The sequence below is a fragment of the Vicugna pacos genome, chromosome 22 (genome assembly GCF_048564905.1).
Source record: "Vicugna pacos chromosome 22, VicPac4, whole genome shotgun sequence".
Taxonomy (NCBI): domain Eukaryota; kingdom Metazoa; phylum Chordata; class Mammalia; order Artiodactyla; family Camelidae; genus Vicugna; species Vicugna pacos.
The window spans coordinates 6951048-6968775 of record NC_133008.1 but is presented as its reverse complement, the minus strand read 5'-3'; the positions used below and the strand labels follow the sequence as shown (position 1 = coordinate 6968775).

Genomic DNA, 17728 nt, shown 5'->3' with positions numbered 1-17728 from the left:
TTTTTTAAATTGAAGTATAGTTGATGTACAGTATTATGTTATAGGTATACAAGATAGTGACCCACAATTTTTAAGAGTTACATTCCATTTATAGCTATAAAACATTGGCTGTGTTCCCCATGTGGTACAGCACATCCTTGGGGCTTACTTTATACCTGATAGTTTGTCCCTCTTAATCCTCCACCTCCATCTTGCCCCTCCCCCGCCTCTCTCCCCACTCGTCACCGTTAGTTCCTTCTCTACATCTGTGAGTCTGTTTCTTTTCTGTTATATGCACTAGTTTGCTGTATTTTTTAGATCCTGCATGTAAGTAATATCTTACAGTATTTGTCTTTCTTTGTATGACTTATTTCACTTAGCATAATGCCCTCTAAGACCCTCCATGCTGGGCACCAGAAACTAATACAACACTTTAAATCAACTGTACTTCAATTAAAAAGCAAACAAACAAATAGCCCATTTAAAATATGGGCAGAAGAAATGAACAGACATTTTTCTAGAAAAGGAAATGCAGATGGCCAACAGGAACATGAGAAGTTGCTCAGCATCACTAATATCAGGGAAATGCAGATCAAAATCACAATGAGACACCATCTCACATCCATCAGAATGGCCATCATCACAAAGAACACAAATAGCAAATGTTGGCGAGGGTGTGGGGAAAAGGGACCCCTTGTACACTGTTGGTGGGAGTGCAAATTGGTGCAGCCACTATGGAAAACAATATGGAGGTTTCTCAAAAACCTAAAAATTGAACCACCATATGGCCCAGCAGTTCCACTCCTGGGCATATATCCAAGAAAAACAAAAGCATTAATTCAAAACAATACATACACCGTGCTATTAACAGCAGCACCATTTATAATTGCCAAGACTTGGATGTATCCTAAGTGCACACCAGTAGGTTGGATGGATAAAGAAGATGAATCATATGTATGCAGTGGAATACAACTCACCCATGAAAAAGAAGGGTATTTTCCATCTGCAGCCCTTTACTTTTCATATCATTTGGATAAATGCCCAGGAGTGGAATTACTGGATCATTTGGTAGTTCTACTTTTAATTTTTGAAGAACCTCCGTGTTGTTTTTTAAGTGGCCACGCCAATTTACATTCTGGCCAACAGCGCACAGGGTCCCCTTTTGTCCACATCCTGGCCAACACTTACTATTTCTGGTCTTCTTGATGCTAGCCAGTCCGACAGGTGTGAGGTGATTATCACATTGTGGGTTTGATTTCTGTGTCCCTGATGCTTAGTGGTGTTGAGCATCTTTTCATGGAACTGTTGACGAAGAATGCTGCTTCTGTGGGCGGGGGGAGCACCTGCAGGAAGGCTGCTCTCTGGGCAGCGTGTTTTCTGGGCCATGTGTTTCCAGTGCGGTTCCGTGTCTCCCCAGCCAACCTTGCTGGTTCACTTGGGACCATGCAGACACTACTAAGCTCTGACTGTCTCTTGGTTTCCTGATGACAGTTCTCCTAGGAGGTGATCAGAAGGTTGGGGGACAATTACAAAGCATCAACGCTGAGTAAAAGTAATTTCTCTCTTTTTACGCTCTTTTTAAAAGGCATGAAAGAATCACTGATGTCCTTGATCAAAAAAACTATGTAGAAGAACTGAACCGGCACTTAAGGTAGGACTGTCTCCTTTTTCCACTGTTGTGGTCCATTCTCAGTACTCGGTAATTGCCTAGTGGAACTTTTTTGAGCTGCCGTATATTTATAACTAACTTCTTTCCAAGCCAAGAGAAAAGGTTATCATTCAATGCTCATGTGTACGGACTGGAGCACTATGATTTCTTGATGAAGAGTTTTGGAGAACTCTTTGGTCCTTCATGTTGTGCAGTTATGCGATTTAGAGAGTAACAAATGAATCCCGACCTGCCACCCTGCAGTCCACAGCCCCCTGGTTGGAAATCACTGCATGGGAGGCGCTGTTGCTGCTGGATTGGAATCAGCACACATCCCTCCAGTGTTTTTGTTTTTTTTTTAAATGGAGGTACTGGGGCTTGAACCCAGGACCTCATGCCTGGTAAGCACACACTCTGCCATTGAGCTATTACCCACCCTACTAAGAAAGAGATTCTTGATCCATTCCTAGTTTATTGAGAGTTTTGATAAGGAATCGATGTTGAATTTTGTCCAGTGCCTTAGCATTCATGAAGTTAATCATGACTTTTATCTCTTAATCTAGTGAAGTGGTATGTTTTATTAATGAACTTCTTCATACTGAACCATTCCCATATCACAGGGGTAAACTCAACTTGATCAAACGTCACTTTAATAATTTAACATATGTACTACTATATATAGAATAGATAAGAAACAAATCTCTTCTGTATAGCACAAAACTAGGAACTATAGGAACTATATTCAGTATCTCATAGTAACCTATAATGAAAATGAAATAGAATATGAAAAGGAATATGTACATGTATGCCTGAAACATTAATGCCAGAAATTGACACATCATAACTGACTATATTTTCATTTTAAAAATAGTAATAATAATTTAACATGTACCCTGACCTCATAGTCCTGTAGCTTTTCCCCCTGACGTGGTGTCAGGGCTGTGCAGCTTCACAAAATGCATTAGGAAGCTTTGCCTTGTTCCTGTGCCTGGGAACACCTTCAAGTTCATGACCATTATTTGCTCCTTGAAAATCTGAAGCTCCAAGTCTGCATGCAGGCAATACTTCGCCAACTTTTCAGTTTTTCCTTAGTTGTTACTCCATCTAGCTTCTCTCCTTTTGGGGATATGTCTTTTTTGGTAATTCATGTTTCCTAAGAAAAATATAAATTTTATCAATGTTTTCTAAGTTATATAGTGAGTACAGAACTGAAAATGGCATACTCCTAAAACTTTTAATTCCCTCCATATCTTTTGTTTTGTTCTCTTTTCCACTTTGCGTCATTTTGTGTTTTTCTTTTTGTCCCTCCTAATTCTTGAACCTCAGCTCATGAGCCTTGCCAGATTTGTTTCTTTGTAGCCCCCTTTCACCAGCAAGAAGCACCCGTTTGGGGCAGGAGGGTGGTTTCCTTGTCTAACACAGAGTAGCAATAAGATTTCTCTCACAGGGTTGTGGGAGAATTACATGAGTTGTTACATTGAAAGTGCTTAGAACAAGGTGGGAGCGTAGAGCTCAGTGTTAGAGCATTTGCTTAGTATGCATGAGGTCCTGGGTTCAACCCCAGTACCTCCATTAGAAATAATTAATAACCCTAATTACCTCCCCCCACAAAAAATATTTTTAACAGATAAATAAAAATGCTTAGAACAAACAGGGCCTGGCACATTGTCCAAAAAGAAAATGACTACTATTATTTTTGTGGTTATTATTGTTTTTTTTAATCAAGTCTACCTTAGCTTTCTGTGTATTTTTCAGTATGAAAGCAGTACATATGACTTAAAGAATATGTGAAAAGTGGCACAAAGTATAAAAAAAGATTAAAAAACACCTTTGATCCTACTACCCAAAAGTCCCAGTATCTGGTTATGAATGTTACATTAGATACATGACTGCCAACACATTTTGGTTCCCATCTATCGTGTTGGGAAAAAAACTGTTTTCTTTCCAGTTGGCTGAAAAAGAAATGGGTAGCATATTTGGGGTGGTGGGGGGAATACACTGAAAAGTTCTAAATACATACATACATACATACCCACATACACCTCGTACGCATGTATTTAGAATTCTCATCTGTGAGTTAATTGGCAACCATATGACTCTGTTTCATTCAGGAAACCTAGGAATCTGTTCTCGTTTGCGGGTTGGGAAAACAGTCGGTATTTATAAGTTCACATTTACTTAATATTTTATTTTCTTTTTACAGCTGCACAGTTGGAGATCTTCAAACCAAGATCGATGGCTTGGAAAAGACCAATTCAAAGCTTCAAGAAGAGGTTTGTAACTTACTGACATTCTTAAGACAGAATGGCCAAGGCTGAGAGAAATGGCATGGTCGGTGTGTCTGACCAGAGCTGCGCGCCGGTGGGATGGGGAGTTGCCAGCTGCGGGCCGAGCTGCACGCGGGCCGGACAGTCTCAGAATTTCGCGTCCTCAGAGTGTCCGTGTTCTGCCCTGTGCGGGGCGCCCATGAGCCAGTCCAAGTGACGCAGGTTTCATGACCTCACGGTCGTCCCAGCCAGAAAAGCCCCGCTCGTGCTGTGAACGCGCTGCTCTCTCCCTCCTCCGCCACCTCCCCTGTGACTTAGTGCGCCTCCCTGCTGCCCACGAGGCCCAGGCTCTGTTCCGAGGTGAAGGGACCCGCGCCCACCCCTTCCGTGTCTCAGCCTCTCAGGAGCGTGGAACCGGTCCCCCCACAGCGTGGTCTTTCTCTGCTTTCTCACTAGGAAGAGAGAGAATGAAAGGACAGGAAGAAGGAGGGCTGAGGCCGAGGAAGAAGGCTTGCTGCCCGCTGCCCGGCAGTCTCCCTGGCGGACACATCTTGTCTCCTGCTAGCAGGAGGCGGGTTGCCCAGCCTTTCTGAGGCTTTGCACAGGTAGCGGGCCCCGGCTGCTCGGGCCTCCCCAAGCCTCCCTGGGGAGGAAGTGGGCTGTGAGGGGGGCCGGAGAGGGACCCCCGCGGTGTGGAGGCAGGTTCCCGCCGAGAGGAAAGGCCTTTGTAACAGAGGACCCCAGTTTAAGGCTCTCTCTCCCGAGGGGCCAGCTCGGAACAGCTCTGAGGAGAGGAGCGCTCAGGCTTGTGAGGGGAGCAGGAGGTTCAAAGGCAGCGTCACGGGAGAGACGTCACTGCACTTAGAACTGAAGGGCTCGAGTGCACCTGGGGTGGGTGGGCCTTCGGGCCTCAGTTCAGGGAGGTGGGTCTCGGAGCCCCACTCTCCTCACCTCCAAATCGGAGGATAATCCGTACCTCACAGTAGTGTCATCAAGCTAAATTTAGGTTAATAGCGTGTGATCGCCCTCCCCCGTACTTGGCGTGTGGCGGCGCTCGGCAGACCTTAGCTGGTTTTAGGACAAGCAGGTTCACGCTTTGTTCTCCCAGACCAGGCAGCATGCTTTGAATGAAGATCTAATTTAGCTTCTGAGACTAAACAATTGGGTTATGGCAAATGACCGTAACAGGAGACGTACTTTAGAGAAAAATGACACCTGTCTCTCCAGGGGGGCGCTCTGCGTCCCCAGGGAGTGGGCCGGGAGGTAGCTTGTGGGTTTCGCCTGCTTCTTTCCGCTGTAGCGACCAGCCCCCTCTTTTAAGGCCTAAAGGTTCTTATGTGGGCACAGCCAGTCGTGTTTAGAGGCCCCGGTCCTGGGTTCAGAGTCTGAGTGGATGTAGACGCTGTTGAGGAGGTGAGGCGTTCAGTGCCTCAGGCCCCCTGTTCGTGAATGAAGCTAAGAGCACGGCCTAGTACCGAGGGCACGTCTTGCTTCTTTGTCCTTCTTAGCCTCACCTTCTATCTCCAGGCCGGTTCAGAGGCTGGGTGAGGACAGGTTGGTTAGTGTATTTACTCCTCGTCCACCTCGCCTCCCCTGCTAGCCTCTGAGCAGGTCCACCTGCTCCTACACACTTTCCCCCAAACGCCGTTAACTCATTCAGGGCACAGGAGGTGGCGTGCTTGGGCATGTCCTTAATGGTTTGGCAGCAAGTCCTCTCCCCGACTCTTTAATTCTCTCTCCAGTGGTAAGATACCTTTTGCCCATTGGCTGGAAGAACGGAAAAGAATGAAGAATCAGGAAAAAAAAAAAAAAACCATAATCCCTTGGCTAAGTGACAGCTGTTTTTATCATTTGGTATAAACGGTCCCCATCTCTTCTTAAGCATATTTAACATGGTTGGGTTTTGGTTTGTTTTTTTTTGTTGTTTTTTTTTAATTAGAGGTGAGCGCATACTCTGTAACCTGCTCTATTTCTCTTTTGGTATTATATCAGAAGTGTGTTCTCAAGTCATTAAAAGCTTTCATAAACATTTTAATAATGACATATTTCTGTTTTATGTTTCCACTGTGATTTATTAAACCACTTCTAATATTGGCCATTCAGGCTGTTTCTTTATATTTTGTGTCCATTATTCTTTGCCCACATATAGTTTGCTATCATTTTTGTAAAAGAAGAAAATCTGGGGAGGGCACAGATGGCTGGGGCAGGGGTGGGAGGAAGATTTTACTGTACACATTTTTGTATCTTTGGGATTTTGAACCATGTGAGTGTGTCACCTATTCAAAACAAAGACGTAAAATATCACATATGTGAAAATAACACAGTCAATTGCTAAGATGCCAAATGTTAGTTTTAAGTTGAACAGTCAGAGTTGTTGTGATGTTAAGAAATATAAAAATCTTTCTTCATCAGCTTTCGGCTGCCACAGACCGGATTTGTTCACTTCAAGAAGAACAGCAGCAATTAAGAGAACAGAATGAATTAATCCGTGAGAGAAGTGAGAAGAGGGTGGAGGTGAGAAGCTGGCCTGGCGGCCGGGCGGCTTGCTCCTTACCCGGACGTGTCCGCCGCGCAGCTAAACACAGATGAACAACCCCCCAGACCTCACAATGTGCACACATGCTTCATTCGATGCCAGGAAGTCCCTCCTGGCCGTGCCCTCCCACATCACTCTCAGGCCACTGGGACCACTGAGGGTTTCCCAGGCACACTGCACCCTAGCCTCTGGGCCTTTGCGAGTGAAAGTTTCTGTTCCCTCTTCAGCCCCTCCCTGGGATGCTGCACCTGGCGCCCATCGGTGTGCCGGGGCCCTCCTCCTCCCGTGTCCCCATAGCTCGTTGCACCTCCCTCCAGCATAGGATCCATTTGCTGTTTGGTGGAGCTGCTGGCTTGTGGCTGTCCCATAAGATGACTCGAGGGTCAGGACCATATCTGCTTCATCTCGAAATTCACCCACTGCTAAAACCATGCTGGACAGGGAGATACGCGCTTAGCATGCACGAAGTCCTGGGTTCAATTCCCAGTACTTTCACTAAAATAAATAAACTTAATTCCCCCCTGAAAAATAAAAATGCTAGATAAGTACTAAATGGTGGACTGAATGGGGGCCTTTCCCACTCAGAATCACTGTTCTATTTGAAAGAAAATTAACTATAAATTGTTTTCTGAACCTACTTTTTCTTTTCAAAAATCTATTGGCTTGCTCCCATCCTTCAAGTTCAAAGATATTTCAGAATGTCTTTAAAATGTTAACCTTTCTCTATTAAAAGAGAAAAACTAAAAGCTTAAAAAAATAGAAATTATGCTATTTTTAAAAATTATGGTATATTTTAAGACACTTTGTAGTTAGCTTGCTTCCATAAGCAAACCGTTCTTCTGGGCTGTTGTCTGATTACAGATAACGAAACAGGACACAAAGGTTGAGCTGGAGACTTACAAGCAGACGCGGCAAGGCCTGGACGAGATGTACAGTGACGTGTGGAAGCAGCTGAAGGCGGAGAAGAAGGCCCGGCTGGTGAGTGTCCGGGCCTGAGCATTGTCGCAGAGAGTTCCCCAGGAGCCCTCCAAGTTGCTTCTGTCCATGCCTCTCACACGCATGCGTCAGCCTGCTCTTAAAACAAATGAGTTTTTTATGCAAATGAAGTTTTTAACATGTGAAAAAAATACCTGTAAAGAGTCAGAAATTACTCCTTAAAAAAAAAAAAACGGCTAAAGTTGACCACTCATTTCTGCATTTTCCCCAATTTTATAAACCTTCAGGGATCCCCGTGAGCCCAGATTCCTGGTTTCTCTGACGTCACAGCCTCGGGTCCGTTTATCTCCAGCCTCGACTGTGTGTCAGTGACCAGTGTGTTTTATTAAACCCAGTTCTTACTCCTGCTTCATTTCTTTGCTTCTTTGCAAGGCCATAGGAACACGTGTCCTGAGTTTTCCAGGACAGAACCATTTCAAAACGGTTGCACCTTTGTCGCCATCAGGCAGCAAACCACTGCAGAGATTCTAACACCACAGCACCAAACCAGCTTCTAGCAGTCGAACAAAAGATGCACGTTCTTCCAGACCCTGCGTGGTAATCTCAGGTCTGAAGAGCACGGCGTGGTTGCTGGAACTCTGGGCTCACGTTGCCACCTTCCGGCTTTGTGCTGACTGGATGCAGAGCCAGTGTTCATTATAAAATGAGAAAAGGGAAAAACTTTAGTCTAGTTATGCTCCAGACTAGACTGGTCTTCTTCCGGACAGACTTGTCTACATTTTCCTAACGCATTCTGGTGATTGGCCCAGCTCCAGCCGTGGTTACGTTCATTCCTGTGATCTGCTTTAATAACATTTTCCTTGTTAATATCCTTCTAAGGAACTAGAAAAAGAACTGGAGTTACAAATTGGGATGAAAACCGAAATGGAAATCGCAATGAAGCTACTGGAAAAGGACACCCACGAGAAGCAGGACACTCTGGTGGCCCTGCGCCAGCAGCTGGAAGATGTCAAAGCCATCAACTTACAGATGTTTCACAGAGTTCAGGTGGGGATTGGCTGTGTGTCCGCATCACAACCTGGTTTCCGGCTGCTTGTCTCCGGTGGTGGAGTGTGTCCCGTGCTGCCCTTCCGGTTTTAGGTCACTCTTCCTACACAAGGAGAGAGTAGACACAGCAGTGAGGGCCTAGCATGTGCAGACCTGGTCCTAGGCCATCTTATGTGTTACTGTATTTCTTTTATTTGAGTCTCCCAGCAGTCCCTGAGATACGTTTATTAAACGGGGAAATGCCAGTGACAAGGCAGAATCGAAGGGCTAAGTCACATGCGCCTGGTGGCCCAGCCCATAAATAGAGCTGAAAACTGAACTGTGCCTTTTGAGTCCAAACCTGAACTCTGCCTGTCATATCGTCACTGTCCCCTTGCCATCTGTTTCCCTCTACTTCGGGGACCACGTGTTTGCCTCAAGAAGTGGAGAAGTGGGTGAAGTGTATGTGTTAGTATTGCCTTTTCAAGCTTTGCCAGTACGTTAATCTTGCTGAGTCCCCAGGCCACACAGCCGGCTGGCTGCTCCCGTCCCTGGGCATTTCAGAGCAGTCAGGGGGAGCTGGCCCAGGAAGGGCCAGTCGCGCCAGAGTCTAAAAGGCAGCACCTAACCACTGCGATGCTTTCTTTCCCAGAAGCCACCCAGAGGGATACCATTCTGTGTCCTCAAAACTTTTCTTTTTTTGAAGTTCTGTTTCCTATTTTATTGCCAAAACAATCCCACTTAGAGGGGCTGGGGGTATAACTCAAGGGTAGAGCACATGCTTAGCATGCACAAGGTCCTGGGTTCAACCCCCAGTACCTCCACTAAAAAAAAAATACACACACACACACACACACACATATACATACATATATATATGTATGCATATGGTTCAAAACAGTCCCACTTCCTTTTCCATAGATGTGGTCTCACTCTTACTTATAGTAACATCTGTGTCAAAGATAATGTGAAAACAGTACAGATAAATTGTGTTATTTTGTCCTATCTTTTTTTGAACTATTGCATAATCAGTATTATTGTAGTAGCAACAATGAAAATTGAAGCAAAAACAGAAAAGGAAGAAAAGAGTTTTACTGTCTAATTTTTTCATGTTTTCTTCTGGTTTGGGTCGGCATGTAGACGGACATGTTAATGCACGTTAGGGGAAACTAAACTACTGTGGTAGCTTAGCAGAGCCTGAAACGGAGCGGCTCAAACACATGGAAGTATGTGTGCGTTACATAACAGTTCCCGGGAGAGCAGTTTCTCCGCCCGCAGTCATTCAGGGACTCTGACTAACGGCAGCCCCAGCTCTCAAGGCCACTCGAGCTGTCACATTCTTGCCAGTGGAAGCGGGGGGAAAGCACAAGTCTGGAGCCAGGGATTTGCTCTCAGGCAGTGAGACAGCAGGTGCACACGTCGTTCCGTCCAGTCACATAGGAAAGGGCTGGTCAGCACGGCCAGGTCCGCTGCAAGGGCAGCCTGGGACAGTCGCTTCTGGACCACAGGCCAGGTGAAGGGGGTGGGCGGGGGGAGACAGAGTTGTCTCCACTGCAGTCGGCCCCACCGAGCTGCCCCCAAGTCCACAACCCCGGCCGAAGGGCAGCCTCCTCCCCAAACCCACAAGGCCTGTGTCCGAACTAGAGGACCAGTTGTCTGTCACAGTAACCCGTCGGCCCAGGATAAGCTGATAGAGCAGGCACAGGGTCAGCGCCGAGATGCCTGTTGGGAACGAGGAGACAAGGGACACACGGGGCAGGCTCTGGACCAGAACCGTGAAGGCTGCCCGGGGCACCCAGGTCTCCATGGCTCAGCATGTCTGGCTACCCTGCTCTGCCTTCTAAGGAGCATGTTGCTGACCCCCATGGCCCCGAGGCCACCATCATCTACAGTGCATGAGGGTGGGCCCTGGGGACCAGGCCCGCCTGGTGGCTGCACAGCTGTGGCAGCCAACTCCCTGCCGGTATCAGGCTGCTGGCCTGGAGGCTGCACTAGGGGTCCAACAGTCAGGTATTTTTCGGACCAAACTGGTGGTTTCTTGGACATCAGTTTCCCTCTATGCGAGCCTCTGGTCTGCTTGCGTCCACCTGATCTGTGTGTCCGTGACCACAGTTTGTCTATTGATTAAACGCAGCTCCCACCCCGTCTTTGCTCCATCAGTCCCTCTTATGTTAGTGGCAGGTCACCTGGAACAGTAGCTCGTGGTGGGAGGAAAGCAGCCGACTCTGATCTTCGCTGCAGGACACCACAGGGCCTCCACTCTTCTCTCACTCAGTTAGGAAACCAGTTGGCTTTTCTAACCTGTGAGGCCCCTGCCTTCGGGCTCTCTCCCTGTCCACCTCTCCCTGCAAACCCCTTGCTTACAGCACATCCTAGCATTTCGGAGCCCTGGCACGGCTGGCATCGATTCCATTTTCTGAGCTTGGGCAACTGACGGTTTGACTAAATGTTTGCCATAACCAGTAAGGGTCACCCGCTTACCAGCTTGTAAGGTCTGCTTTGACAGCGCCACACGCCTGGCTGCCAAGTCAGCGCTGCACACGCTGGATTCCCGGTGGCAGCACCACCCCCACGTCCTTCCTGGCGCTGCTGGAGTTCTAGCATCCTGTGTTCACTTCATACCCATTTTTCCCTCTGGGCTTCAGATGCAGAAGATTGAGGCCATTGTATCCCTCCGTCTGGGGCACTATAATAAAACACCTCTCTTGTTTCCTTATTCCTTATGTCCCCTACCCCTATTCCCATTCTCTTTCCTCTAGGCTGGTATTCTAAGGTGTCCTTTTTATTCGTATCTTTTTATTTATGTTGTCATTCTAAAAGCATGCTGCATGATTTTCAGGACATGCATTTTAATTTACAGAGGTAGTGTTGTGCTGTGATCTCACCCTGTTCCTTACTTTCTCTGTTGGCGCTGCATCCATCTGCAAGGCTGCCTGGTGCTGGCTTCTTAGCACAGTTTGGTTTCCCAGCGTGTGCACCCACTGCGTTTTCTTGCCTGTTCCCCGAGTGATGGGCACCCGGTTTTCCTCCCCTGCACTGGCGCAGGCAACGCCCCAGCAGCTAGCGCACACTTCTCCCTCCGGATCCTGGGCAGGTCTCTGGCAGATGTGATGCGAGTGCCCTGCCAGCCAAACTCTTCCTTTGTGTCCTTGGTTTGCATAAGCCCAGACACATTGCTTTCCAGGAGAGCCGCGCCAACACACGCTCCCTCCAGCCGCGTCCAGTGGTGCCTGGATTGTGAGGATACAGTTGTGCTGGGGGTTGAACCCTGGACCTCGTGCATGCTAAGCATGCCCTCTACCACTGAGCTCTGCCCTCCCCCCACGACATTTTGTATTTGTAGGCTCTCTGATGATGGCCGTTCTGACCGGTGAGGCGATACCCCGCTGTAGATTTGATTTGCACTTCTCTGATAGTTAGCGGTGTTGAGCCCGTTCGCGTGCCTGTTGGCCGTCAGCATGTCTTCTTTGGAGAGACGTCCACTTAGGTCCTCTGCCTCCTGTTCGATTGGGTTGTTTGTTTGTTGTTGTTGTTGAGCTGTATGAGCTGTTATTGTGATAATCATGTTCTTTTTCTCCCTTATTTATGCGGCAACTTTTATGGATAGACTTATGGTCCTGGAATCCTCCTTGACCGTGCTATATTTAATATACTCTTGGCGGGGAGGGCATATCTCCAGTGGTAGAGGGCGCGCTTAGCATCAATCCCCGGTACCTCCATGGAAAAACTAAATAAACAAACCTGATTACCTCCCCCTGCCTGCATGAATAAACAAATAACTCTTGATGCAGTTAGCCACTATGTTATATATATTATCTATGTGTTTGTATGTGAGATGGACCTCGGATTTTCTTTCCTTTTACTAGCCTTATTTGGTTTCAGAATCGAGGCTGAATGGGCACTACAGAATAAGCTTTCCTGTTCACTTTCTCGGGAATAACTCAGTTAAGATAGCAAGTATCTATTCTCCAAAAGTTTTGAGAACCCATGTTACAGGATTCAGCTGGGCTGGGCTTTGGGGACAGGACACTGTGGCTACCATTTCAATTTATTGAAAGCTTACTAGCCTATTCCTGTTTCTTCTCAGGCCAATTATGGTATATTTTTATATTTTTCCCCAAAATGTGTCTGTGTTTGTTTAGGTTTCAGATGTTTTAGCTTATAGTTGTTCATAACACTCTTCCAGAATTTTTAAATCTCTTTCATTCAGCTTTTTCTTATTTGCGTTTTCTGTCTTTTTTTCTTATTCAGTCTTGCCAGAGGTGTGTCTGTCCTAAAAATCTTTTCAAAGAACTACCTTTTTTTTAATATTCTTTATTGTTTGTTATTGTTTCTTATTTCATTAATTTTTTCTACTCATTTTTGTCATTTTTTTCTTATTTCTTCGGGTTTTCAACTTCTGAAATGCGTGCTTAGCTCATCTGTTTTATCTTTTTTTAACTTCATAAAATATTTTGTTTAAAGTTAAAAATTACCCACACATACTGCTATAGCTATGGTCCTCAAATTTGGACAAAAGTAGTTCTAAGAAGCATGTTTTTCACATTTTAGCATCTCTGAAATCGAGATGCCATACAGTCAAGAGCATGACAGGTTTCGAGCAGCAGTTTTCCCTTTCTTAGTCGTGTGTCAGATTAGGGTGCGTCTTAATCTGGAGTCAGTTGTGCATTTAATATGCCTTTAACACTTTACATTACTTCTCTTCCCATGTTGTTTTTGGTAGAATTGTTTCCTAAAGCAGACGGCTCCTTGATCTCGGCTCTCCTTGTCAGAATTCTGTGCGCTCTGTAACATCTTTGCTTTTGGTAGTCCAGTTTTCCCAGTAGCTTCGTTAATGTACTGTGGATGACTGAAAATTTGAGTATGTAGTGGATATGATATTAAATTGTGAATTAGTGGGACTTATGAAATGTAACAGCGTATCAACATTTGACAATATTGGTACTTGATATCCTGTTAAGGAAATTTGCTTCCAAATTTTCAGCTGGAAAGTCCCTGGAATAACTGGAAAAGAATCACAACTACATGATTTTTTAGATTTTTGGTACGTATGTTAAGAATTGTGAACAAATTGAAATGTCTGGGTACTGATCCTCTAAACAACCAATAAAATCTCAATTATGAAAGAAAAAAAATCAAGGTGCATCTTACACTCAGTGGCATCTTCAAGTGTAGCAAAAAATTGCAGCGTGTTTTCAGTCTTTCAGCTCTAAGCGTTTCATAATTTCTCTTCTGGTTTTTTTAGCTCAGTTGTTTTTTAATAATATGCTATTTCATTTCCAGATACAAGGTATTTTTTAGCTATTCTTTTTTTGTGTATGTCTAGTTTTATTACATAAAAGCCGGAGAAAACAGTCTGTATACTATTCTTAAGAATTTATCAGGACTTCCTTCTGTCTTCAACCTTTCTGTATCCTTGTATTTTAAGAGTGTCTCTTGTAGATGCACAGAAACATGGTGCTTTTTTGGCTCCCTCCTGGTCACTCCACATCTGCCGTGGTTCAATGCCTGCACACGGTTGTGGGCATGCTCTAACCTCCACCCGGGTGCTTTCTCTCTCTGAGCCTCCCTCTCTGGCTCAGAGAAGCAAGGGCTAACGTTACCCACCGCGAGAACCCTGCAGGGGTCGGTGACCTCATCGATGTGCCTGGCTTGTGAGCAAAGCTCAGTAACATTGAGTCAGATCCTACCCTGAAGGTCCTTTTGAAAAAGGGGCAAGGACTGTCCAAACAGAAGGCTTCATTACCTCCATCTTTGCCTGTCTTTATGTTGGTGACGCTGGGAGCCTTGGCCCAGTCTGTCTCCCCAGGCTCTGCAGAAGAGGAGCAATTAATAAAACGCTCTTGAAAGTTACCCAAAAAAATGTTACAAAAGTGCAAGGTGAAGAGTTGAATCCGCTTATATTTTTTATTTAAAAAAAATTTTTTAACTGAAGTACAGTCAGTTACAATGGTCAATTTCTGGTGTACAGTGCAGTGTCCCAGTCATGCATGTACATACACATACTCGTTTTCATTGAATCCGCTTGTAATCCAGAGCAGGTGCAGGGGTGAGGGAGAAGCAGAGAATGACCCTCTTTCCTTGCTTTTATAGAATGCAGAGAGCAGTTTACAGCAGAAGAATGAAGCCATCACATCTTTTGAAGAAAAAACCAATCAAGTTATGTCCAGCATGAAACAAATGGAAGAAAGGTAATCACTTCCCCCTGGCAGACGGATATTCCCTAGAAGGAGCTGGGCCTGGAGACCGACTCAGAGTTTCTCTCAAAAGTACAGACAGGTTGGAATGCTTGTCCTTCAGGTCTGCAGTCTAGCCCGGCAAGGGGGCTGGATTCCCTGGCCTTGCCTAAGCACGTGTTCACTTAATCATCCTTTGGTTTCCTGCATCACATTGTCCCCTCGGGGTCAGAACTATCCGATAAGCTCCTTGTCACTGTCACATTTAAATATAGGTCAGTAGGGAATCAGAATAGGGTCAAAAAATAGACTCACACAAATAGAAGTAATTGATTTTTTTTTTTACAGAGGTGCAAAGGCAGTTCATTAGAGAAAGGATAGTCTTTTTAATAAATGATACTGGAACAATTGGACATCCATAAGCAAAAAAAAAAAAAAGGAACCTCAATCTGTATCTCACCTTTATGCAAAAATTAACTCAAAATGGATCACTAATCTACATGTAAAACTTAAAACTATAAACCTTTTAGAAGAAAACAGGAGAAAATCTTTGTGACCTTGGGTAGACGAAGAGCTCTTAGACATGACATAAAACACGTTCCATAAGAGAAAGGCTTGATAAATTGGACTTTACCAAAAATTAAAACTTTTTATCTGTGAAACACACAATTAAGAGATTAAGTTACAGACTGGGAGGAAATTTGCAAATCACGTATCTGACAAAGGACTTGTATCCAGAATATCTAAAGAACTCTGAGAACTCAACAAACAGTCCAGTTTGAAAATGGACAAGAGACGTAAACAGACACTTTACCAAAGAGAACATACTGTTGGCAGATAAGAGTCTGAAAAGATGTCCAGCATCACTAGCCATTAGGGAGGTACGGGTTAAAATCACAGTGTGATGCCACTGCACACCTAATAGAACAGCTTTTAAAAATTTGTGAATCACTATATTGTGTACCTGTAACATGTAATATTGTGCATCAACTATACTTCAACTAAAAACACATGATATTGTAAAATAAATAAATGCCAAACATACTCTCATTACGTGACTCTGCTGGCTGTCAGCCGTAGAAAGGGATGACCGCTGATACACACGAAAACTTGGATTGATCTCAAAAGATATGCTGAAAGAAGGAAGCCAGTCCCCAAGGTTATATGAAGTATAATTCATTTACTTGGCTTTAGGGGCGGAGAGAGGGTGTGACTTAGAGGGGCAGCACTGAGGAGCTTTGCGGGGTGATGGAACTGTCCCGTATCACCTGTTAGAACTGACTGTGGTGCTGGTTACCTGAGCTTCTGCCTGTGCTAAAAACTCGTGGAACGAGCCACGCGAGGGAGTCGAGGTTACCGTATAGTAATTTTTAAAAAGAAAAGAAAAAAATTAGAGTCAGCAAGCATATGCAAAAGAATCGTACCGTACATCGTAAGGTTAGATCCTTTCCTTAACAGAGATTTGGTTCATTTGGTCTAGGTTGCAGCATTCGGAGAGGGCGAGGCGGGGGGCCGAGGAGCGGAGCCACACGCTGCAGCAGGAGCTGGGCGGGAGGACCAGCGCCCTGCAGCAGCAGCTCGCCCAGCTGCACGAGCAGTGGTAGGAGCCCTGCGGGCAGCAGGGGGCGTGGGAAGCGGGGCGACAGTCCCACTGCAAAGCTGGCCCTGCCAAGGCTAGGATTAGGATGAGAGAAGAGATGTCTGGGGGGGTTTGGCGGTGCAGGTGGTAATTAGGTTTATTTATTTGTAATGGAGGTACTGGGGATCGAACCCAGGACCTTGTGCGTGTCCGAGCTCTTCCCCGTCTCCCCCGTCCCTTAGCTGCTCGGCGTTTGCCTGCGCCAGCTTCCCGCTGCACGTCCCCGGGCAGGTGGCCCGGGGGGAGGGAGCCTCACCTCCAGGCTTTGTTGGAGGGTCTAGATGTTTCTTGTTTCATGACTTGGGTTGTGGATACTGGGTTTTCCATGGAATTTTCTCATTGAAACTAACTCAAGTTTATTCGGGGAAAACAGCTCAAGTCTAGAGAAAGAGCTGAAATCAGAAAAAGAGCAAAGACAAGCTCTTCAGCGAGAACTGCAGCGCGAGAAGGACACGTCGTCCCTGCTCCGAGCAGAGCTGCAACAAGTCCAAGGGCTGAAGAAGGTATGGCGGCTCGTAGGAGAACGCGCGCTTCTAGCGTCTCCAGAAACCTCTGTGTGGGAGCCTCCCAGCGGGCGGCGACCCGCACGCAGACGCCCTCCCCACACCCTGCGGGCGCCTGCTCTGGGAGGAAGAGGCGAAGACTAGTCGTAAGCCAGTGAGCGAACCGGAGGGACTCAGTCACGAGGGCTAGGAAGGGACTAAGACAGGAGAACGCCCCCGCCCTGGGAGCAGAGCCTTGAATGGTGAACCGGGGCAGCCACGCGGGGACAGCGGGAAGGGGGAAGGTCCGCCGTAGCGAAGGAGCAGAAGGCAGGGCAGTGTGGCTGCGGTGTGACGAGCAGAGGAGGGAGGAGCTCGGGCCGGGAAGGAGACGCTGGCTTCTGGACCTCGATTTTGTCGTGTTGACTCTGGTAACGGGTCCTGCTGCAATTTGACCCGAGAAAGGCCCTTTAATTCCTGTTGGAAAGTGCCTGAAGCCCCTGGTGGGAGGGCCTGCTAGGCCCAGCGTGGGGATCGGTAGGGGTGGGGTAGGTTCCTCAAGAGCCACTCAGACTCGGAGGTGAGAGGAGAGGACTTCTAGAAAGTTCTGCATCATGGAACACACCCCCTTTAAGATTTGAATTACACACACCCTGCAAAGGAAACAACGTGTCTAGCATTACCGGTGAGCCCCAGCACCCCATTGTGAGCCTGCGCTTACAGGCTCGGGGCAGAAGGCCCGGGGGTGGCTGAGGGGACTGCCCACCACTCAGGCCTGAGCCCTGCCGCTGCCCCGGGAGCAGCCCTGAAACCCCAAGTTACTTTTCTAGGGCTTCACCAGCCTGCACCCTCAGGGTGCGCTGGCCCACATCACAAAGGGCGGTCAGCGCCGCTGCCCCCAGCCAGCATCTCTCCGCAGCGCAGGGCCTCCGGAGGGTCTTGCCACTGTCGTCAGGAGGGAGACCCCAGCTCTCGGCCTTCACCAGCCAGCCTGGCTTATTTATTCTCAGGAAAGTTTGACCAGCCTTTTCCGAAACAG

At 46.6% G+C, this 17728-nt stretch overlaps 1 protein-coding gene across 2 annotated transcripts in view; it reads left to right on the top strand.

Annotated features, from left to right (window-relative positions):
* Positions 1 to 17728, top strand: part of RUFY1 (RUN and FYVE domain containing 1) — a 44157-nt gene that overhangs the window by 20610 nt on the left and 5819 nt on the right. For both annotated transcript variants that reach the window (XM_072947109.1, XM_072947110.1), the window contains exons 7-14: positions 1565 to 1630; positions 3831 to 3900; positions 6307 to 6408; positions 7292 to 7408; positions 8246 to 8413; positions 14486 to 14583; positions 16049 to 16168; positions 16581 to 16710. In XM_072947109.1, the coding sequence (XP_072803210.1) occupies positions 1565 to 1630; positions 3831 to 3900; positions 6307 to 6408; positions 7292 to 7408; positions 8246 to 8413; positions 14486 to 14583; positions 16049 to 16168; positions 16581 to 16710 (871 nt within the window). The remainder of the gene's footprint in view (positions 1 to 1564; positions 1631 to 3830; positions 3901 to 6306; positions 6409 to 7291; positions 7409 to 8245; positions 8414 to 14485; positions 14584 to 16048; positions 16169 to 16580; positions 16711 to 17728) is intronic.